The 24,107-nt window shown below is 42.1% G+C and overlaps 1 protein-coding gene across 3 annotated transcripts in view; it reads right to left on the reverse strand.

Annotated features, from left to right (window-relative positions):
- Positions 1-6,520: 6,520 nt before the first annotated feature.
- Positions 6,521-24,107, reverse strand: part of GALNT1 (polypeptide N-acetylgalactosaminyltransferase 1) — a 62,517-nt gene continuing 44,930 nt past the window's right edge. For all 3 annotated transcript variants that reach the window (XM_083377127.1, XM_083377125.1, XM_083377126.1), the window contains 4 exons: positions 16,256-16,395; positions 11,389-11,487; positions 10,391-10,525; positions 6,521-7,709 (listed from right to left, as the gene is read on the reverse strand). In XM_083377127.1, coding sequence (XP_083233253.1) covers positions 7,563-7,709; positions 10,391-10,525; positions 11,389-11,487; positions 16,256-16,395 — 521 coding nt within the window. In that variant the 3' untranslated portion in view covers positions 6,521-7,562. The remainder of the gene's footprint in view (positions 7,710-10,390; positions 10,526-11,388; positions 11,488-16,255; positions 16,396-24,107) is intronic.

A 24,107-nucleotide genomic window follows, 5' to 3' on the forward strand; every position in this document is an offset into this window, starting at 1 on the left:
TTAAGAACAATAATTATATAATTATTATTACATAATAATAAAATAATAATTACTATTTATTAAATAGCTTTTATTTACTTTTATTATTTTCTTTATATGTCATCTGACTCCCAGCAGTACTGGGTGTTATATTGCAACAAGCAGTGGAGATTTCAAAAATAAATCTATCAAAGACTATGATAGTTGTATTTGACAGGGAAAATGTTAAGTTAAACAGCAAACAGATTAATTTCCTTTGATACAAATGTTTATCAAAGATGGGAAAATACAACTATTTCTTAGTTCATAACCACAATTGGGACTGGGAACTCTGTTGCTGAACATGGTTGTAAAATGGAAAAAAATCATGTGACTTGCTAATTAAGCAAGAATTACCTGTAGATAAAATGTAAAATGTACAAATGTTGGTAAACATGCTGGTAGTCAGTTACTTAATATATGTAGTGGAAAGTAATCCAGAGGCACAGGAGACAGGGACTCTTTCCTAGAGGGCAAAGAGACAACAGAAATGTCTGGTAGACAGGAAGACAGCAAAGGAGCATCCTCCCTAGCAATTCATAAAGTATATCCAATTCTTATGCAGATTTATGCTTTAGTCTGGCAAAATTCTGTTTGTAGAGAAAGAATAATAAAGACTAGTCAGAAGTAATCCTATGCATCATTCTTGGTTCTTTGGGCTTGACATATATATGTAGTAAAACTAGAGCAGTCAATGAATGAATGAATGAGAGTGAGAGTGAATGAATAGAAAACAATTGCTTAGTAATGCATTGAGATGGTGTGGCCATAGAAAGAATGAATAAGGATCACACTAGCAATAAATGTATAAAAAACAGTTAATGGTCAACAAGAAAAAGAAAACTGAGAAAGTTCTGGTTGGATGCAGTTCATGAGTTTCTCAAGAGACAGAGGAGTTTAAAGAACAAATGCAGTATATGAATCTGTGTATAGGTAATTTTCTACTTATGATCATAATGGAGATTGCCCATTAAGGTTGTAAGTCATGATAGTTGTAAAGCAAGTCATCCACATGACCAAGCCAATTTTACAACCTGTTATGTGGGGGTCATTAAGTAAATCACCATGATCATTAAGTGAACCCATTGTTTGCTATGGAGTGTTTTTACTGAAAGTCGGTTTTCAGCAAAAACATCCTAGTTGCTGAATGCCCAAATGTGGCTATGTGAAAGGGATCAGCTGTCAGAACTGAGTCATAAGTAACTTTTGGGAGATCAGCTGTATCTTCAATCAGTTGCTAAACAACTGACGCTGTATATTAAGCACTACTTGTAGATTTGGTGGAAACAAAGATGGTTCATAAGGATAGATAGGAATAGTGAACAGTGTTGTAAACTATTTTTTTCTTTTGTCTCATTTGCTTTTCATTTATTTTAAGTTTAAGTTTAAGTTTATTGAATTTATATACCACCCTTTTCCCGTAGGACTCAGGGCGGTTTACAAAGTATTTAAAAATGTCAATACAATACAAAAGTTAAAAACAGTTAAAAATAATTAAATTTGATCCCTGAAAAAAATATAAAACCCCATTTAAAAACTCTCAGCCTGGGCTGGAAAGCTCAAAGAGCCAGGTCTTCAGGTCCCGGCGGAATGACCGAAGGTTGGGGGCAGTCCTAAGCTCCACGGGCAGCTGGTTCCAAAGGGCAGGCGCACCCACTGAGAAGGCCCTCCCCCTGGGTGTTATCTGCCGGCAGTCTTTTACCGGCGGCACCGTGAGAAGGCCCTCCATGTGGGAGCGCACAAGACGAAGGGAACTTGATGCTGGCAGCAGGTGTTCCCTCAAATATCCTGGACCCAAGCCATTTAGGGCTTTATAGGTCATCACCAGCACCTTGAATCTCACCCAGAGGGCAACCGGAAGCCAATGCAGCTCGCGGAGTAGAGGTGTTACATGGGAGTATTGGGCAATCCCCATCACAACTCGTGCAGCAGCATTCTGCACCAGCTGAAGCCTCCGAGTGGTCTTCAAGGGCAGCCCCATATAGAGAACGTTGCAGTAGTCTATCCGGGAGGTCACGAGCGCATGGGTGACTGTGCGTAGGGCATCTCAGTCCAGATAGGGTTGCAACTGGCGCACCAGGCGAACCTGGGCAAAAGTCCTTCTGGTCACAGATCCTATGTGATCTTCAAAATTGAGCCGTGAATCCAGGACACACAAGTTGCAAGCCCTATCAACGGGGGGTAACACCTCACCCTCCATCATTAAAGATGGAATAGTCTGGTTAACCCGAGATGCCGGTATGCACAGTCACTCAGTCTTGGCAGGATTGAGACGAAGCCTGTTTCTCCCCATCCAGACCTGGACCGCCTCCAGGCAACGGGACATCACGGCGAGGACATCACTGGGTTGGTTCGGGGTGGAGAGAAAAAGTTGGGTATCATCAGCATACTGATGATACCCCACCCCGAAACCACGAATGATCTCGCCCAGTGGCTTCATATAGATGTTGAACCAAAGGGGAGAGAGAACCAACTCCTGAGGAACTCCATAAACAAGAGGCCTCGGGATGGATCTCTGCCCTCCCGTCAACACCAACTGCGAGCGGCCCAGGAGATAGGAGGAGAACCACCGTAAAACGGTGCCTCCCACTCCCAGCCCCCTGAGACACCGCAGTAGGATACCATGGTCGATGGTATCAAAAGCCGCTGAGAGGTCTAATAGGACTAGGACAGAGAAACAACCCCTGTCCCAAGCCCGCCAGAGGTCATTCACCAGCGTGACCAATGCTGTCTCCGTGCTGTGACCGGGCCTGAAACCCAATTGGTATGGATCCAAATAATCAGTTTCCTCCAGGAACAGAGGAAGCTGATGCGCCATCACACTCTCAACAACCTTCGCCAGAAAGCGAAGTTTGGAGATCGGACGATAGTTATTTAAAACAGCCAGGTCCAGGGCAGGCTTCTTGAGGAGGGGTCTCACCACCGCCTCCTTCAAGGCGGTGGGGAAGATACCCTCTTTCAAGGAAGCAGTTATTACTGCCTGGAACCAGCCTCATGTCTCCTTCCAAGCTGCATACACCAGCCAGGAGGGGCATGGGTCCAACAAACAGGTGGTGGAGCTCAGCCTCCCCATGATCCTGTCCACATCATCAGGAGAAACAGGATCAAACTCAGTCCAGATAACATGCTCAAGACCGTCCGATTCCTCCACATCAGATTCCGACCAGAGTCTAAGCCGGCCCGGATCTGAGCGATTTTGTCCATCAGACGATGACTAAACTCCTCGGCCTGTCCTTGTAAGGAGTCCTCCCTCACCTCCTGGTTAAGAAGGGAGCGAGTTACCCTAAACAGGGCGGCCGGGCGATTATCTGCGGACGTAACGAGGGCAGCGAAGTAGTTAGCCTTCGCCGTCCTCATCATGGCGAGATAAGACCTTATAAAGGTTCTTAGCTGCAATCGGTCAGATTTGGATCGGCTGGACCTCCAACTGCTCTCTAGACCCCATCTCCGACGCTTCATCACCCAGAGCTCCACAGAAAACCATGGAGCCCAGCAGGATCTGCGATGAGTCAGGGGTCGCAAGGGTACAACACGGTCGAGTGCTTCGGTGGCTGCCTTTTCCCAGGCATCCACCAAGGCACTGGCCGGGTTGTGAGTGAGGGCAATGGGTATAGACCCAAGCGCCATTTGGAACCCTTCTGGGTCCATTAGGCCCCTGGGGCGGAACCATCTGGTCGGTTCCGCAGCCCAGCAGCGGAGGGTAGCATAACGGAAGACCAGTCGCAGATGATGATCGGACCATGATAGGGGGATAATAGTTGGCAAACCCCCTCCCAGATCATCCAACCACTGTCCAATAAAAACACCAGGTCGAGAGTGTGACCCCCCACGAGTCTGGCCATGAATTACTTGGGACAGGTCCATGGTCATCATGGAAGCCATGAACTCCCGAGCTAACTCTGACGACCCTCCCAGGGCAGGCAGGTTGAAGTCACCCAGAACTATAAGCCTGGGGAACTCCACCGCCAATCTTGAGAGGGCAGGGCTGTTGCCACACAGCTGGGCACCAGGTATGTGAGCAACAAGCCCATCTGAACCCGAGAGCCGCATCTCAAGGAGGGACTCACTCCCGCCTATTTGGACAATGGTGGTCTCCTGTGGACATAAAGTCTCCCGAATAACCACTGCCACCCCACCACCCCTACCCTGAGCCCGTGGCTGGTGTAGCCCACGGAAACCTGGGAGGCATAATTTGGTCAGAGGGACCCCTCCCTCTGAGCCCAACCAGGTTTCCGTAATGCATGCCAGATCCGTGCATTCCTCTTCGATCAAATCATTTTGCTTCATATTTCATTTAAGTATTGTACAATATTGTTTATATGAACAGAAAAGAGTATGATGGTAATATATTTGTATAGCTAGTTCTTTAGCTCTTTCTTATGGATCCTTTAGGCTTATGACACTTGTATATCAGCTGTGTGTACTTATGTATATAACAATATACTCCTGCCAAAAACTGACATTGGAAGAGAAAAAACAGGGTCAGGCAATATGTGTGTCTGCAATCTAAATAGGGTTCACATTTACAAAATTAACTGAACTCTATTTGAACATAATAATGTCTAACATACAAATAGCTGTGCATAAAGAAAAATAGGTATACTGTGAAAAACAAAATACTGCATTTTTTTTGGAATTTTTTTTTTGGCCAAAAAATTGCCAATAAAATTCAGTAGTCTATAACAAATTATACAATGAAGAAAATGTTGTCAAAATTGGTATTTTCATTAATAAATTCTACCCACCTGTATATTGTTTTTAATTGAAATATTGAATATGGATCTTAAAATATTTCTTTCTCTTGAATAATACTTTGTTAAGATTTATTGGTATTATGGTTATAGTTAAATTGCCAGTAGGGGCAACAATACTCATATAATGTTTATTCTTAGAATAACTGAATTGGAAGGGACTTTTGTCCAGTGGTCTCCAACCTTTCTGGCTTTATGGACTGGCAGGGAGAGAGGAGAAGGTTCTGTGTGAGGGGTGAGCACACCCATGCGTCAGCTCTACTTGTTAAAGTGGCACCACTCGCACAAACAGAGCTATGTGTGTGTATGCTCACCCGCTGTGTGTATAGACACTTGGTTCTGAACAGGCTGCGGCCTGGTAGTGGGCTGCAGCCTGGTAATTGGGGACCCCTGTTCTAGTCCAACCCCCTGCTCAAGCAGGAAACCCTATACCATTTCACAGAAATGACTGTTCAGTCTCTTTTTAAAAATCTCCAGCGACAGAGCACCTAGGGACGTTGTGTAATTTAGAAAAGCTTTCTCAGCTCTGAAAATATACCAGACTTCTGACTTCTAAAGGCACAGCCTAGACCAGGGGTAGGCAACCCTGGCTTTTTTATGACTCATGGACTTCAGCTCCCAGAATTCCTGAGCCAGCATGGTTCAGCTTGGAAATGTATCTTTCCCCTCAGCATGGCTGGCTCAGGAATTCTGGGAGTTGAAGTCCATGAGTCATAAAAGAGCCAAGGTTGCCTACCCCTGGCCTAGACTGAACTACAAGTTAAGCAATCACTATGGAACAATCTATACTGTATGTATACCAATGTCATGCAATCTTTTTACCATTTGGGGTTGTACCCTGGGCCATATTTATTTATATTCATTTTCCTTATAGCCAAACTGGGAAATTATACCATTGTTATTTTTCTATTTGATTTTTGTGAGGGAGTGTCCTGGAGAAGAAATGGAGGAATGTGGAAACACTGGCAAATTATCTACCTTTCTATGGACAAACCCATAAAAATTGACTGACTGATGCCTGGCTAAATGTATGTAAAAAGTAACTAAAGAACCATAGCCTATGGCAGGGGTCTTCAAACTTGGCTCTTTTAGACTTGTGGACTTCAACTCTCAGAATTCCTTAGCCAGCATGCCTGGCTGAGGAATTCTGGGAGTTGAAGTCCACAAGTCATAAAAGGGCCAAGTTTGAAGATCTCTGGCTTATGGGGTTGGGAATTACTTTTTTAGTAACCCTGCTTGAGTGCTCCAAGAAAGTCCTGGTTACTTTTTTTCCTCTCCTCACATTATGTTCTACGGTGATTTTCAACTCTCATGTTGATCCCAAGATAACTAACTCCGTTTCTCAAATTCCAGTTCTCAGCAACATTGTGGCTGCACATATCCATATGAACACCAGATGGCAACATAGAAATATGAAATCATTAATTCTCTGTTGCTATCTACTGATCATTAAATAGTTGACAAGTTCACAATTTCCAGGATTAAAAAAAGAGTATTTAATTGGTTGATAATGCCAAAGAAATGATGGGATAACCACAGTATTATGATGGGGTAACCAGAATATTATGCATGTCCAACCGGAGGAGACTTTGTAAGATAGATGAGGAACAGAGCTAGAATTGGGAACACCCCTTAGATTAGAATGTTATGTGTTACAACTACAATGTTAACAGGGCAGGTAGGCCTATTCCAGATATGCTGGTAAATTATTACTTTTAAAAAAGAGAGTTATTTAATAATTTCCCGTGATTTTATTAGAAAAAAGTAGAACATTACATTTCAAAAATATGAGTGATATTGTAATATTGAATGGAAATATGCTTTAAGGGAACATTCAGATGCCAGCTATTTATTACTGAATAAGTTATCTGCCGGCTCTGGTGTGTGGAATTGAGGAATGAAATAATTATTGCTGTAAAGAAACTGTAATACAGTATTAAGAGATTTAGTCATAAACATAATCAGTTAAGAAATATAAAGTACACAAATTCTTGTCAGATCAAAGATATCTGACATATTTTTAACTTAAGTACCAAGTAAAACACAAACAAGTAAAAAACATTTTTCAGATAATTGGGGAGAAAAGGAGTAACAAGTTTTGAAAAACTACAAGACAAAATCAAAAGTTTTAAAATTTAATCCAACATTTAGAGAGCTAACTGAATTTTGGTTTTTCTTAAAAAAAAAGCTCAAGGCCTTTACAGTAAGAAAAATAATTAATAGATCAGCACGCAATTGAACAAAGAATTACTATTTCAGTTGGTCACCTTTTTTCCACTGAGATCAAATTAATTATATACATTTGATGTAAGTAAGGAATTATAAGTTTTAACAGTTCTGATTTTCTTTTTTAAACCCTGTTTTATACATCTTTGTATCAATGATTTTTCTGTTTTATTTTTAATCTGTCCCATTTATGTTTTTATATGACCTTTGGGTAAATATTGAACTTTGCACATACATTTTAAGAATATTTTTAACAGCATTTTGGAGGTTGCTAATATACAAGCAAATTAAGCTGAGCTGTTCTCCAGAGAGCATATTTCCTTGATTATATTTCCACTGCTCATGTGTTCTACAAAATGATTTCTTGTAAACATTAGTGCATAAAGCATCATAAGTAACTCCTTTAGTTAGCTCCATGTTTAAACACCAGGATAGCTGGTTCACAGCTCTTAGAACTTTAGAACAGATTGCTCCAGTGATCGAAACAACTTGCAGCCTTTGCTTGGAACATAATATAGCAAATGCACTTGCTGAGGTAGTCCAGTCAATCCTTGTCTTAGAAACATTTCAGAATATTTCTGGAAGGGTGACATTACGAAGAAGCCATTGCTGTGAACGGCTACCATTACAATCCTTGATACTAGGTACCTGGCTGTCTTCTTCAGTGGCTTTATCCAGGCATTGGTTACTGTTCACATGCAAAAGAATTAATTTCTTTATTGCATGTGTGGAGAAGAATGAAAGAAGAGGAGACAGAGAGAGAAAATGTGTTAACCCAACATTTCTAAATAAGACCAAATAATTAAGATACTGTTAAACACAAAACAGTCTCTTATGGTTAGACATTATGAAGCAATGGAGAATTATTGAAAACATTTTCTATCAAGTTTGTTTTCCCCATAGTCATAGAACAGTCATGGAATGTTGACAAGATGGACAACTACCAGAAATTGATGAAGATAATAACAAATGATAAACTCCCAAGTCCCCTCAAGAGCTCTCAGGGAAAGTATTAACGACTAGGTGACTGCAAAGAAATACAATCCTTCCTCCGCCCCCCTCAATCTGGCCAGAACTATCCTTCCATCCCCCCACCGTTCAGTCTCAAGAGTCAGTACATATCCTTCCCCCGCCATCAAAACTGATGAAGCTTCTTGGGTGACTAGCAAAAAATTTTATTCTTCCTCAAGGAAAAAACAGTCCAGTTGCCTTTTGAAACAATTATTACATGGATGACTGAGAATCTTCACAGACATAACCAATGTGTGATGTTGGATAAGTCAGCAATCAAGCTGAGATAATTCAGCATTGTTTCTAACAGAGAGCTAGAAGAAATAAAAGTTTGAAATCTTACCTTCATCTGAAAAAGAATGGTACAAGAGCTATCATACCATTTGGTATCATCTAGCCAGGGATAAGAAGGGTCTTTCATATGTAACATTTCAATGACTAAGTGAATGAGAGGTACTAATGTTGTGGAAACAAAACTTTTAAAATTTGCTGGTAGTCTTCTGGAATTATCAGCTGGTGTACACTGAGTTTGCTGAACATAAGATTCCTAATTTTATATCATAGGACAAGCCTCTTATATCCCATTAACTCATTAGGTCCACTAATGAAAGAAGATGGCAAGACTTTGGACTCACTTCTTTATTAGTGACTAAATTAGGGAACAAAAAAATGCTGTGAATTTAGTACACTTGGTCTTCTGTAAGGCATTTTACAAAGTAGACCACAGCCTACTTCTTGGTAAGATAGAACAATGTAAAATAGACAGTACCACCACCAGATGGCTTGACAATTGACTGCAACTGCACTCAGCATGTAGATCTCAGCAGAACTACAGCTACATGGAGAGAAGCATGCAGTGGGGAACTTCAAGGTTCTGTCTTTGGCGCAGTGTTCTTCAATATCTTCATAAATGATATAGATGATTAGGAGAGATCATTAAATTTGCAACAACTCCAAGCTGGGGGTAATTGCTATCACTTTGGAAGATAGATTCAAGATTCAGAAGGATCTTGACAGAATTGAGCACTGGGCCCTGTTCAAGATGCAGTTCAGTGGTGAAAAGTAAGGCAGGAAAAAAGAAATGCACATATACAGAATATGTAGTAACTGGATCAATAGTTCCAATTGTGAGAGGGATCTAGTGGACTACCACTTAAGTATGAGACAGCAAGTGCTGTAGCTGCCAGAAATGCCAATGCATTTTTAGGCTACATCAACAGAGGGATAGCATCAAGATCATGAGAAGTGATAGTACATTCTATACTGCACTAGTGAGGTTGCACTTGGAATACATGCATACAGTTTTGGTCACCATGATACAAAAAAGATGCTGAGATCCTAGAAAAAATGCAGAGAAAGCAACAAAGATGATAAGAGATCTGGAGATTAAATCTTATAATGAATAATTAAGGAAACTAGATATATCTAGGCCACTGAAGAGAAGGCTCAGAAGTGACATGAGGGGAAGTCACAGAGACAAGGGGGACTGATTTGTTCTGCAAAGCATCTGAGGACAGGACAAGAAGCAACAGTTGGAAGGTTATTACAGAGATATCATGCCTGGAACTAAGGAGAAATTTCCTGATGATGAGAATAATTAACAAATGGAACAGCTTGCTGTTGTGGATGCTCTATCACTGAAGGTTTTCAAGAAAAGATTGGAGGACCATTTGACTGCGATAATATGAGGTCTCTTGCTTTGAGCATATAGGTTCCTGAGATCCCTTCCCGTCCTATGTTCTATATTCTATACATGAGATCAGAATTTCCATTGTTACAGTAACCTCTGTAGACCCTGTTGCCATTGTTAAGCAAAGATTGTGGACTATCAAGCAAGGACCTTATATGATCACCAGGTTGCTGGCTTCCAACAAGCAAAGTCAATGGGAAACCTGGATGGAAGTTGCAAATCCCAGTCATGACAAGCCCCTCTTTAGATTTCTTGCAAGCAGGCTGGCAAGCAAGTGAGTTTGGGTGAGCATGGTGGTTGAGTCCAGTGGAGAGGCAGAAGTGCAAGTCCTATAGTCTGATATGTGTACGAGTGGATAGATGCTATAGCCCAGAGGGCAGGTGGGTAATGGATGCTAATGGGTTGCTACAAATGTGGGTGGACAGGCAGCCAGCTGCCTGGATCTTATACTCGCCCTACCATCTGGGGGCTCCTCAGGAGGAAAAATGACAAGAGGGAAAGCATCTTACAAGGGTGATTTGTAATCTACTTCTTCCCTGACTGTTTGTGGGAAGCCAGCAAGGAATGCTGTAAATGGCAATCATATGAAACTATGAAATAAATTGACAGAATGTCTTACATTAGTTTTCCTTCTATTTTCTATTTATAACCAGATATTCTCAAGAGTTGAGTTTGAGGCCATAAAGAAACGTACCACTGGATCATATTCCCAAAGTTGATTGCCTTTTAAATGATGGCATTTGAGCATTGTGACTGGACCATTAAGTTTGGAGACATCTAAGCACAGATCATCTGTTCGGATCTCCTTGTTAGCTGTGTATGAGAAAACCTTGAGAGAAAACCACATTTGATTACAGCAATGATAATTCATTACAAAATCTGAGTATAAAACCTCCTCCTATGAAATATTTGGAAAACACCAGTCAAATGAATCTCTTTTTTGTCACTTAAAAAGTTTTGTAAGCAATGGCATTTATGAAATTTCCAGTGGCAATAACGTAATATTTTCAAATTTCCCAAGTTTGTCTAGATTTACTTTTTCTTCTACTATATTAAAACTGTAATTCTATTAGCACAATTGTGCTGTTGTAAAGTATTGTATTGTATTATGTTTACTCACTGTGAACAAAAATAGTACGTTACAAACTGTGTAAAGTGGAATTTTTTTTATCAGTATCTGTAGACATCAGAGATGACAGTTACTACTAGAAAATGATGACTATTAATCGGGATTCATATAGTTGCATTTACTTATTTGATATGGTAAACTGATTTAAATATTAATGATGCAATAGTATGTGATTGCATGGGTTTATTTAAAATATTAACAGTTGTTTCACACGAGATGAAGGCTTACATGGATTATCTTGCTGGAAATGCCACAAAAATATTGGCTAAAATGCTGTGTTTCCATATTCCATAAATCAGTCAGGGCTTCAAGAGAGCACAACAATACTGCCAAATTAACTCTGGAAACAATTTGAATTACTTTGGGATGGACTCTTTAATCTATCCACTACCCTTGTGGAGATTTATATCAGTGACTTGCTTAAAGCTGATCAGATGCTGATTGTCCATGAAAACGGATTCATGATATTTCAACATAAGCTCCATTATTGATTATAATGAGAAAGGCCAATAAGAATAAAGATTTTAAATATATCTGTTAAATTATTTACTGTACATCATTACCTGATTACCACCCATTCCATGGCAATTAAAAATTCCAACTTTTTCATTTTCTTTTCGTGCCATATTATCTAGACATTGATTTGTTTCCGCATTTCGTACCTAAATAAAAGTAAAACAGACAGACAAATAGGTAAGATACACCAACACACACACCCTCACACACCAGTTACATATTAACTAACTTGCACATCAGCCTTAAAAATTGTGAAGAAGGCCAATTTACCCATCTTTTCTTTAACTACTTGATGACAGGGTCATAAGTGATCTTGGTTTTGATCTTAAAGTTCACATAGTCTGAGACACATAATGCCAATATTTTGTTTAAAAATCTGGGTAGAATCTATTAGAGTCTTTTGCTTTTTCCTTGATATAGGGCAGTGAAGGCAAACCTTTTTAGAGCCCGAGTTCCCAAACTGGAACCCAAACCCCACTTATTTATCGTCGGGTGCTGGATGGGCGTGGCCCACTGGGTGAGCGTGGCCTACTGGGTGGGTGAGGCTGGCATGGGTGTGGCCTACTGGGTGGGTGTGGCCAGCTCGACGTCACTCACGTCAGGGGCACTTGTGCGGGCCTGGGCAGGACTGGGGTGGATCTGAGGCTCTCTGGCGGAGGGGTGGGTGGGACTGGGGCGAGCGCCAGGACATGGTCCACTGGAGGAGCCTCACTGAGCCTCAGGCAATGCAGTGAACCCCTGGACAGTGGCACGGATGCCTGGAGCCCTGGGCAGCGGAGGTTAGGCACCCAGCCCAGCCTTTGAGCTCCCATGGCACCAGGATCCCATAGCCTTGCCTACCCTAGCTGCACTTCCCTGAGAGGGTGCCCAGCTGCGCTTACCTCCTCTTCAAGGCTGCTGCTGCTGTGCTCCCTCTCCTTGGCCAGGTTGCTCATGGTAGGTGCAGGAGGGCAAAGTGCATGGGTCAGAGGGAGACCCACTCCCTCTCCATGCGAGGAGACCTGGCTTTGTAACCAAAGCATCCTCAGCAATAGGATGGGAAACCACCAGGGGATGGCAAAAGGGCAACAGGGCTGCTTTTGGCCAACTGCTAAGGCAGGATTTCCCTCAGACCCTCCCTCCCCTTCCTTCCTTCCTTCCTTCCTTCCTTCCTTCCTTCCTTCCTTCCTTCCTTCCTTCCTTCCTTCCCTGCCTCCCTCTTTTTCATTCCCATCTCCTTCTTTCCTTCCCTTTCTTTCTTCTTGTTTCTCTCCCCTCCTTCCTTCCCTCCCTCCCTCCCTCTGTGCCCAGGAAGGAATGAGGGGAGGGGGAGAGGTTGGCAGCACCTCTCAAAGCGTAAGAGATTTGGAAGAGACCTTTGAGGTCTTTTGTCCAAGCCCCTGCTCAAGCAGGGGATGGATACCATTCCAGACAATGGAATATCAGGTCACCACCCCTAGTCCTTTTCACTAAGCTAGACACACCCAATTCCCACAAACATTTGTCATATGTTTTAGCCTCCAGCCCCCTAATCATCTATGTTTACCATCCATTTATACCAGATGGTCCCCCTGGTTTGGATTATAGAACAGTGGCCACAAACAGAGCCTTCTCACAGACAGCACCCCAATTATAGAACTTTCTTCCAAGGAAAATATGAACAGTGCACCCCTCACCCGTTTAGAGGCAACTCCAAACACTGTTCAGCCAGGCATATGTAGAACAATGCCACATTTTATGGTCAAACAGCACTAAGTAAATTACTATTAATATTTTTCTTTCTTAAAATACACACTTTCAATATTGTTTTAAGCAGTGCTGGTGATGCTTTACAATAGCAGTCTTTGAAAGTTTTTTTGTAAACCACTCTGGATTTCTTAGAAACATTTAATTTCGAATTAGATGTTGATTTAATAAATTAGGCAAAAGAAACAAATGTTTAAATACATCTAAATCCCACAGACCTACTGCCTCCTAGGCGCATACTGCAGAGAAAATAAGGCATTGAATTTTAGCCAGCATAGCCACAGGATTATGGGAACTGTGGTCCACAACACCCAAAAGACGTTAGTTTGGGTAAGGCTGGATTAAATTATAAAAGAGCAAATGAGCGAAAGTAGAAGCAAGAAACACTTTCCATGCCTCTGACAAAATAATTGGGGGGGGGAGTTGACTCTTAACTTCCCATTTGATCCAAAGAGTTCTGTGATTTTAGGGAGGGGAAATGGCAAGAATTGACCAGAAAGCCAAATTGCGAATTTGCTCTCTCACCTGCCTGCACACCACCTCCCTGACACAGCACATGGCTCCAAGTCATCTCTCCAGAAGTCCTTTGCCATATATTTCTTTCGGGGCTCTCACTTTTCTGAGAATTGCAATGCGACTAACCCGACCCCGCAAATGGCCTCACCTTCTTGCTGGCCTTCTGCAAACTGCCTGGCATCTAGTCTCGTCATCTTGCTTCTCTTTACTGCCGGTGGCCATGGCTTTCCCCGCACTGGTGGGGAAAGAGAAGCACTCACAGGCTGTGATGCCAGGCAGTAGGCCATGGAGGTGCTGGTGGCGGGGGCGGCGCTGATCTAAACTTCATGTCAGCCATCCAGAATGTGGTCAGTTTTAGATTTTGTTTTAGATGCTCAGAACCGCCCTAGAGGGGGATCGAAAGAAGGGGCCCAGCCCACCCACCGCCTGGACTATGGGATGAAAGGCAGGGAGATGGGAGAGCACGGAGGCACAAGCCACATGGTAGGGCTGGAGAGGGGAACGCAGCATTCACGCCGGATAAAGAGACACAGCCTGGAACTGCTCACACACACACACACACACACACACACACACACACACACACACCCTTCCTGCTTTCTCCTCATCACCCTTTCTCTCCAGCCACCACATGTTGCCGGCCATCAGCAGTTCCAGGCTGTAGCTCTGCATGACTGCTGATTCCCCACTCCAACCCTACAACGTGGCTGAGAGGTCTAATGGAAGCCAGCTGATGCTTGGTTTGTGACACTGCGCACTCCCATCTCCGTGCCTTTCATCCCACAGGCCTAGCGTGCACTGTGGCGCTAGGCTTACAGAACACCAAGGCCCAAACAAGGAAAGGCGCAGTGCAGCAGAACAGGATGAGGAGAGGGAATGGCCAGGTGTGACAGGCGAGGCTTGGAGCTGCTGCAGCTGCTGCTGCAAACCATCAGCCCCCAAGCGCTCGCTGTTTCCTGTGCATGCCCCGGGAGGGCGCCCAGCCGGGTTGGGGTGAGCCAGGGCTGGGGCAGCGGGGGCTGATCCCTTACCATTTCTGGGACAGCCCCAAATTTGGGGGAGGCGAGGGCATCTGGGTGGGGGTGGGGGCAGCAACCTTACCCTGCACGACTTCGGCAAGTGTCTGACAGAAGGAGGGAAGCAATAGGCCCCGCCCCACCCCTGCTCCCGCCGGTCCCCCCACCCTCCCACGGCACCTTTTTTCCAGCTCCAATGCATCACTTCCGCCGCTGCTGTGTGGGACTGAAAATAAAGTTCAATCAAGCAATTCCAACTTTGTGAGATCTTTTTTTTTCCCGTGAGAAGTTGAAATTGATTGATTGAACCTTTTTTTTTTGCACACGGTGGCGAAGGCCTAGGATTGGGGCAACGGCACGTGTGCCCACAGAGAGGGCTCCGCATGCCACCTGTGGCACACGTGCCATAGATTTGCCACCACGGATATAAGGCAATATAGTTTCCACAGAAGCTAGCTTTCTGATAAATTAGCAAAGTCTTTTGATTCTACAAGATATATGGAAGACAGGAAAAACATAATTTTACTCATTATTGCTCAGCCTTTTTTTTACAAAAAATAAAAATATTGTTTTGGTTTACTATTTGTATTTAGTTAGCTTTTGTAATGCTTTGTATCTGTTTTTATTAATGCTATATATGTTGTAATTGTATGTTAAATTATATTTTGTAGATTAATTTTTCAAACCACATTAAATGAAACTAAGTTTGAGAATAAAAACATTTTCTATTTTTGTTTATAATTTGTAATTATTTGTATTTAAAAATGGTTTGCTATGACAAAATATCTATCAATGGCATGATGTAAACTAGGACATCTTTAGTGCTTGGAAATAAATGCTTTGTTCTTTTTCTCTGTTCTTTTATATTTTTATCTTACAATAAAATGAAATATAAAGAAAGTAAATTTTGAAAGCTTAAAGGTAAAGGTTCCCCAGCACATGCGTGCTAGTTGTTTCCAACTCTAGGGGCCGTGCTCATCTCCGTTTCAAAGCCGAAGAGCCAGTGCTTGTCCAAGGAAATCTCCGTGGTCATGTGGCCGGCATGACTAGATGCCAAAGGCGCACGGAGCGCTGTTACCTTCCCACCGTAGTGGTCCCTAATTTTCTACTTGCATTTTTACGTGCTTTTGAACTGCTAGGTTGGCAGAAGCTGGGATGAGTAACAGGCGTTCACTCTGCTACGCGGCACTCAGGATTCGACCCGCCAAACTGCCGACCATCTGATTGACAAGCTCAGCGTCCTAACCCACTGAGCCACCACGTCCCTTTTTGAAAGCTTACTTCAAAGCTAACATAAAAATGGTTATATAGTCCTATATGCTCCTATTACAGATAGATTTTCGCACCAAGGAAAAACTGTGTCTCAATCCCACTGTTCCAAATGTTATAATTTTCCACATGAAAAAGCCTAGGAGTTTGGTTATGACACAATTATTTTATAAACATTATATCAGATATAGGCAATTAATTTTTGCAATGGGCCACATGTGAAAGAGACTGCTGTGCAGGGCCACTGCCCTACCACCCTGTCACTGCCAATGCTCTGTCTGCCATAGTTGCTGTTGAATGCGCTAGGACCGCCTGTGGGACGAATGTAGTCTACAGGCCATAAAATGCCCAGGTCTGCAGTATATGATACTGTACATAAAATTGTTACCTCTCCCAAAGAGAAATAGTGTCGTGGTATTTGGGAATCGGGATAAACATTCTCTAAATACCAGGAAAAAGGTTTGCACTGTAGCTTCTGTCTTAGTCCAAGTCGTGAAGAAATGTCTCCATAATCCACCTTTGTAACTCCTTTAAAGAAGTATATATTACTGTTAAAGTCTTCCAGAGAACAATATTATTTTTTCTTTTGTACAGTTTTAGTAAAATATACAGTGTAAATCATATTAGTTCAAAACACCAATCTTTACAGATAATCTTTAAAAAAGGACTCTGAAAAATTATAATAAATGGGATTTTAAACTGAATATTAGGCATGGATACAAATTTGGCTTAAAAAGTAATTCTATAATCAGCCTGTCAACCCTGCCCCAGCTGGCTCTCTAGGAAAGAAAAACGCCTGACTCCATCTGAAGGTTTCAAGGATCTTTTACTAGAGACAACTGGATGCAGCGAAAGCAAGGCTAAATCTGAAGAAAACCCACACAAATTGCTACATTGTTCCAAACCTTTAGCCCTCCCCTCTTTGACTAGTTCATCAGTGACCAATAGGATGGTAGCTGGATATTTTAAGAACAGGACACTTCAAGAAGTAGTTCCATTCCCAGGTCCTGGGTATCCAAAATTGGCTCAGACCTCTGCTTCCTATTTGCAATAGTCTCTCCCCCCCCCCCCCCCCCGTTTACAACAGGCCCTCTTACACACATCCCACCCTCTTCCCTTTCCAGATTGTGACAGGCTGCAACACAAGTGATGGGGAAGGCAGCATAACGTGCTGTCCCTTTTCCCAGGAACATTAGTCCTGAAAAGAGAAAGAGAGTGTTTATGCAGATATTGGTTATGGAATCTCTTGAGTAGTCTGGAAGCAGGCACATGCCATGCATCTACCCACTCTATTTCAAAAGGCAAAAATGTTTCCAGGCTACTAAGTATCAAACTTTTCCTCTGTGCTTCCGGGCGTCAAGAATATTTTTCAGCTTCAAAATGCTGTTCCTCTTCCATCAGGATGGGGTTGGAGATGCTCCTGGCTCTGGCCACAGGAAAAAGGTTAGTGCCAGTTTCAACAAGCTGCAATGAAATATTAGAAGGATTTGTCCTAGGTCTTTAGCTGTACTGTGACAGGGTTGATGATTTTACAAATGGGAAAAGGGCCAATGCATTTGGGCTCCAGTTTTCTGGACCTGTCTAGATTGGAGGTATTTAGTGGAAAGGCAGATAGACTGTCTCTAATTTTGAAATCCTTTGATTTAGTACACTTTTTGTCAGCAGTACTGTGTGTACAACGTGTGTCATCTAGCACTCTATGGACCATGGGTCAGGTGTTTTGTAGTTGAGTGATCCAATCAGCCAATGAGGTGGTCTGGGATGTATTTTAGGGCAGCTCCAGCATGGCCACAAATTCTTGTCCCATAGGCACTTTAAAAGGGATGAAACCAGTGCTACTATGCAGGGAGGTATTATATGTTACTTCTGCAAATGGGAGGAGATCCGACCAACTGTCCTGCTGGTAATTAATACAATATCTTAAATATAACCCTGTTAGTCTGTTCACAGGCTCCATTGGTCTGTGGATGATGGGAACTGCTGAGTCCCTACTTGATGCCTAATAATTTTAAAAATGCATACCAAAATAGTGAAATGAATTGAACTCCCTGGTCTGAGATTATGTACTCTGGTGCCCCATGTAGCCTGTAGATGTGCTACACAAAGAGCTTAGCTAGAATGAGGGCTGAGAGGATCTTTCAGCAGGTATGACGTGCAGCTGTTTGGAAAACAGGTATGTCATGATTTAAATAATGGAGTTTCCTGAGCTTTCAGGAAGCTCAACAATGAATTCCATAGACATTTTCTTCCAAGGAGCCTGGGGTCTTGATACAGGCTGTAGCAGTCCTGGCACTTTTCCTGGATGTTGTTTTGCTGTTGCTCATACTGGGCAACTAGCCACATGTGCCACAATGTCTTTTTTTAGGGATAGCCACCAGAATTGATGTTTTATCAGGTGCAGGGTTTTCATGAACTCAAAATGTCCTACTGTTTTTGAGTCATGATTCTTTTCCAGGACCAGTCTGCTGGCTTTTTTGGGAAATATAGTTTTCCTCCAATCCATGCACATGCTTCATGCAAAGTGAAGTCATTCTTATGGTTGTTAAACCAGTCATCATCTTTTAAGGCTGATTTCAGCACTTAAATTACTTAGTTGGTTGTGGGCTTAGGCTGCTTTTCTTGAGCTCTTGTAACAACTGGAGCTGCTATTTGCCATGAGGAGATAACTGCGCGAACAAGTTCTAGTTTATTGTGGCATTCTAGATAAGCGTCTGCCAAAAAATTACAATCCCCTGGGATATAGCATAAAGGGGAAATTGAAAGAGTTAAGAACTGTGCCCAGTGGACCAGTTTGGGGGACAGTTTCCTATGAGTTTTTATGGTCTCTTAGTTTTTATGGTTTGTCCAGACTCAAAACGCACTTTTGCTTCCCTTTAGGAAGTGTCTCCAGATCAGGAGTGCTCATTGCACCATGTAAGCTTCATGTTCCCATACTGCCCATTGCTGCTCTGTTTCTTTGAGTTTCTTTCCACACACAGGGTTTTAAAGCTCTCTATTCATTTTTTTGTAGTAATAAGCCCTCATGGCTACATTGGTAGCATCTGCTTAGATGATGAAAAGGGCATTTGGATTGGGGTGCTGACGCACCAGTTCGGTGGCAAACAGTTGCTTTAATATCTCAAATGCAGCCTCGCACTCCATAGACCATTTTAAAGGTTGGCTGAGTTTAGGTTTCCCCTCCCTTTTCGTTTTTAGCAAGTTTGTAATGGGTAGAGCTATTTATGCAAAAGAAGATATGAACTGATGATAGAAATTCACAAACCCCAAGACACTTTGAAGATGCTTTTGGGTCCAGTCAAGGACCATGTGAACCTTTTCAGGGTTCATTTCTATGCCACCATGGGATATATATGATAACAGAAATAGTCAATTCTGTCTTTGTAGAATTCACATTTGGAAAACTTAGCATATAGTTGGGCAGCATGGAGTTTTCTTAGCATTGCTCACCCCAATTTCACATGCTCTGTCAGGGTGTCAGCATAAATCAGAATGTTGTCAAAGTACACTAGGTACTCCTTGTATACAAAGTACTCCTTGTATAGATTTTCATCCAGGATTTCATTTATCAGGGAGCGCCCTGGAGCCCAAAGGGGAAGATCCAGAACTGGAAACATCCCAGAGACAGTTAAATGCAGTTTTTCATTCATCCCCTTCTTTAATTCTCACTCTGTAATAGGCTTCCCACAAGTTCGATTTAGTGAAGAAGGTCTCACCATCTGGGTTGGCTAGCCCACAATTGTGGTGGAGCTGCAGCAGCTTGGGCAGCCACCTGTTGGAGTGTGGGTTCTGGTGCTTGGATTTGGGCTCCTGGCAGCCCCACCCCCCACTGCAGGAGCCATCATCACTCCATTCCTTCCTTGATCTTTCGACGCTGGAACAGCCTGCAAGGAAATGCGAACCAGGGCTTCTTGGACCGAAATGTTGTCTACAGTCCCATTCAATTCTTCCATGGCTTGCTCAATCAGCATGCCATCAAGGTCTGAGTCACTGGGCCCCTTCATCTTCAAGCTCCATGCCCAATTCTCTTCAGTGGATTCCTTTACCTCCCCGGGTAAGGGTCACTCCGGAGAATTTCTTGTCCCATTCTTCTTTCCAGCTGATGCCCATTGACCACCTGGGTTTCAGTTGCTCGTCACTAGCCTCCACCTCTCCTGCCCATTCCAAGGGTCTGCCTGGCCATGGGGCCTGGCATTTCCTTCTCCTCAGGCATCCTCCTCCTCTTAGTCACTCACATGAGACGACATTTATGGCATAGTCCCCACGGTAGCTTGGTGGCTCCAGATTGACCATTTTTGCAGATCTGGCCTAATGTCAGCCTTGCCGCAGCTGACTTCTAGGAAATACAAATAAAAAACCTTCCATCTGAAGATTTCAGGGATCTTTTACTAGAGACAACTAACTGTATGCAGTGAAAGCAAGGCCAAATCTGAAGAAAACCCACACAAATTTCTAGGATGGTAGCTGGATATTTTGAGAACAGGACACTTCAGAAAGCAGTTAACATTCCATTCCCAGGTCTGGATGAAACTGGTTCACACCTGTTTCCTGTTCTCACTGGTCTCCCCCCTTCTCCCCTTTTACAACAGGCCCTTTTACCACTAATATCCCCCTCCCTCTTTGGCTTGTGGCAGGCTGCAGCGCAAGTGATGGGGAGAGCAGTCTGACACAGCCATTTTGATTTAAAAATAGCTAGGACGTTCCCTGATTTGACTTAGAACTTCAATCCAAATATTTTGGAATTCAACTCCTTGTATATTAAGTAGCTACTAAAATTAGATGAAAGTGCAGAAAGTGACATTCTTTAAAAAGATTAAGTATACAGAATGTCAGACACATAACAAAGGGAATATAAGGGATCTTTAAATTGTATTATTTAGTTAGGAAGATAATTAAATTTATAGACAATGTTTCTTACTTTTTTATATTGTTAGGTTGGAACTTTTTTGTGCAAGAAAAGTTTCTCTAACTTGGACATTTGCATAAGGTGATTACAGATAGTCCTCAACTTATGACCACATTGGAGACTCACATTATATTTGCAAGTGGTGATGGTTATTAAATGAGATTGTCTTGTTAAATAACCCTCTGTCCCTGCTCTCACTGATGCAGTTGTTAAACAACTGTGCAGGTTTTTAGAAGGAGCATAGGGTGTCCTGGGAGGCCTAGCACAGGCCCAGGCCCACGCCCACCTGTCGTGGGCTTCCCAAGGACTCCCACATCCTAAGACACCCATGCTCTGCTTATCAACCCTCGGGGTCCCTATAGCTCTTGGACCTGCTTTTCCCCAAATGGATCCCTGCTGGCCTTTTCCCTTCACTGGTCCCACAAGCCTCAAACATGCTTCCCATTCCCCTGTGCCCCACACCTTCCTCCTCAATTACCTTTCAAAAATCTTTGGGGCTCAGGAAGTTGGGATAGAGAAGGAGGACAGAGCACTCTATTGTTGGGCTGCATGTCCAATCCTACAAGCAACTCTAGTTTTCTAAGCAACTGTTTTCAGAATTGCGCTGTACAGCCCAGCAACAGAGCAGCATGCTTTACTTTGCATTTCTCAGATAAACAAAGCAAAGTAGTACAATCCAAGAAGCGACCACTCAGAAAAATGGCAGCTAATTCTAGGATCATGTCATGTTGCTCAGCAAGAGAGCGGTCTGTCCTCCTACCTTACCCTGGCCTCCTGAGCTTCAGAGATCTTTGCAAAGTGAGGAGGAGTGTGTGGGGCTTGATGGGATGGAAAGCAGGCTCAAGGCCTGAGGGGAATCAGGGGAGAGATGGAGGCAGGCGGGGGCGGGGGAACTGTAATGTCCCTGCAGTCAAGTAAGGGCAAACAATTGGGGGAGCATAGCAGCAGCTGTAATTTTCAGACCAAGTCATAAGTAGTTTTTTTTTGGGGGGGGGGCTCACTGTAACTTTGAACAGTTGCTAAGTGATCTATTGTAAGTCAAGGACTACCTACTGTATGTCTCCACATGTTATTATGTAGCTACATGCAGACTAGAAGTACAGAGACCAGAGGTATAGAAGTACAAACAAAAAAATGAGAACAGAAGTACAGATATGTGTGCAGAGAAAATCTATTTAGGCTCCTATCCCCTTGTGAAGAGAGAAGTGGGACAAAGACAGACTTTTTTTTTGGTTGTGGCCCCAGTTTTATGAAATGTGCCTTATTCTCTCCCATCTGATATTTTGGAACATAGCAAAGATTCTTCTTTTTCAGTAGAGCCCAGGTAGCATTAAAATTGTTGGGATTGCACTTATGTTTCAGAATTCTTTGATAATTATGTTTGTGTTTTTAAGTTGTTAAGGAACTGGATTCTATATGAATGGGCAATATTAACATTATTTTGACTAAGTAATATCTCACACACACATAGACACGTGTGGGTGTATGTGTGGGTGTATAAACTATTGTGTGTTTGTGCATGCATAATATACATGCAACAGTATATATGTACCGTTAATATTAAAACATAGTTGTATAATAAAGTAATAGTATTTTTTATTGAAAAGTTTTAACATACATTTTATCTTTAACAGTCCCCCCTACCCCTCCCCTCTCCCTCCCTCCCTACCCCTCTCCCCCTCCCCCCCAGACTTCCCAGAGCTAAGTACAAGGTATAAAAACAAAAAAAAAAACCAATCATAAACATCCATATGCTAACAACCATAAACTCTAAAATCTATCACTCTCTGGCTCATATAGGATAATTACAAACACTATTAATATTAAATATATATAGAAAAAAAAGGAAAAAAGAAAAAGGAAAGGAAGACTTATTCAAATGCTACATGAAACTTTTTAGTCCTATATTTGTTCTGGATATACTCAATCCATTTTCTCCACTCCATAATATAACGTTCTTGCGAGTGATCTTTCAAATAAGCCGAAATCTTTGCCATCTCTGCCAGGTCAGAGACCTTTAAAGTCCATTCTTCTATAGTCGGCAGTTCCTCCTTCTTCCAATACTGACCTATTAAGAGTCTTGCTGCCGTAATTAAATTCAGCATCAACTTAGTGTCCACAACTGTAGCATCTGTAATTATTCCCAACAAAAAAAGTTGCGGACAAAACTTTATCCTTTGCTTGAAAATCTTCTGCATATTCCACCAGATTTTTATCCAAAAGGCCTTAACCTTTTTGCAAGTCCACCATATGTGAAAATATGTTGCATCTTCATCGCCACACCTCCAGCATTTTGGCTGATAATTCGGGTACATACTTGCAAGCTTTTTAGGATCTAGATGCCATCTATAAAACATTTTATAAAAATTCTCTCTTAAATTTTGAGCTTGTGTAAATTTTACGTTCCTCACCCAAATCTTTTCCCACATGTCCATTGTAATAACTTCTTGGATGTTTTGGGCCCATTTTATCATACAATCCTTAACAAGTTCTGTTTCTGAGTCAATCTCTATCAATGCAAGATATATCCGTTTAATATGTGCTGGACCCTGATTTCTAATTTGCTTTATCAGATTTTCATCAATCATTGTAAAACCAATTTTCTGGTCTTCTTTCCACCTGGCCCGTAGCTGAATATATTGAAACCATGTTTGAACAATCTTCTCATCTCGCAAGAGGCTGTATGGTTTCAGACACCAGACATTTCTTTCCAAACTTAAAATCTCCTTATACGTAGTCACATCATGTTTAAAACCAACATTTATATTTTCTATTGCGTGTTTTGGAATTGCCCACAAAGGTATCTTACAGTCTAACTTATGTCTATACTTCTTCCAAACTCTCAGCAATGCCTGTCTTAAAATATGCACTCTAAACACATTATCTACCTTCTTATCATACAACAAATATGCATGCCAGCCAAACAACAAGTCGTGGCCCTCAAGATTTAATAATCTCTCTTGTGTCAAATTAATCCAATCACTTATTCCTGCTAACGCAGCAGCTTCATAATATAATTTAAGATTAGGCATTTTAAGACCACCTCTTTCACGAGTATCCTGCATAATCTTAAGTTTAAGTCGTGGCCTTTTCCCTGCCCAAACAAATTTATTGATACCTCGCTGCCATTCCTCCAGATTAGAATCTTTCTTAAGAACCGGTATCATTTGAAATAAGAATAAAAATTTAGGCAGGACATTCATTTTCACTGCTGCGATTCGCCCCAACAAAGACAATTGCAATTTTTCCCAACTCTCCATTTCTTTTTGAATTTTTCCCCATAATTTTTCATAGTTATTTTTATATAACTTTGTATTAGAGGGCAACAAAAGCACCC

The sequence above is a fragment of the Vipera ursinii genome (genome assembly GCF_947247035.1).
Source record: "Vipera ursinii genome assembly, chromosome: Z".
NCBI classification, from domain to species: domain Eukaryota; kingdom Metazoa; phylum Chordata; class Lepidosauria; order Squamata; family Viperidae; genus Vipera; species Vipera ursinii.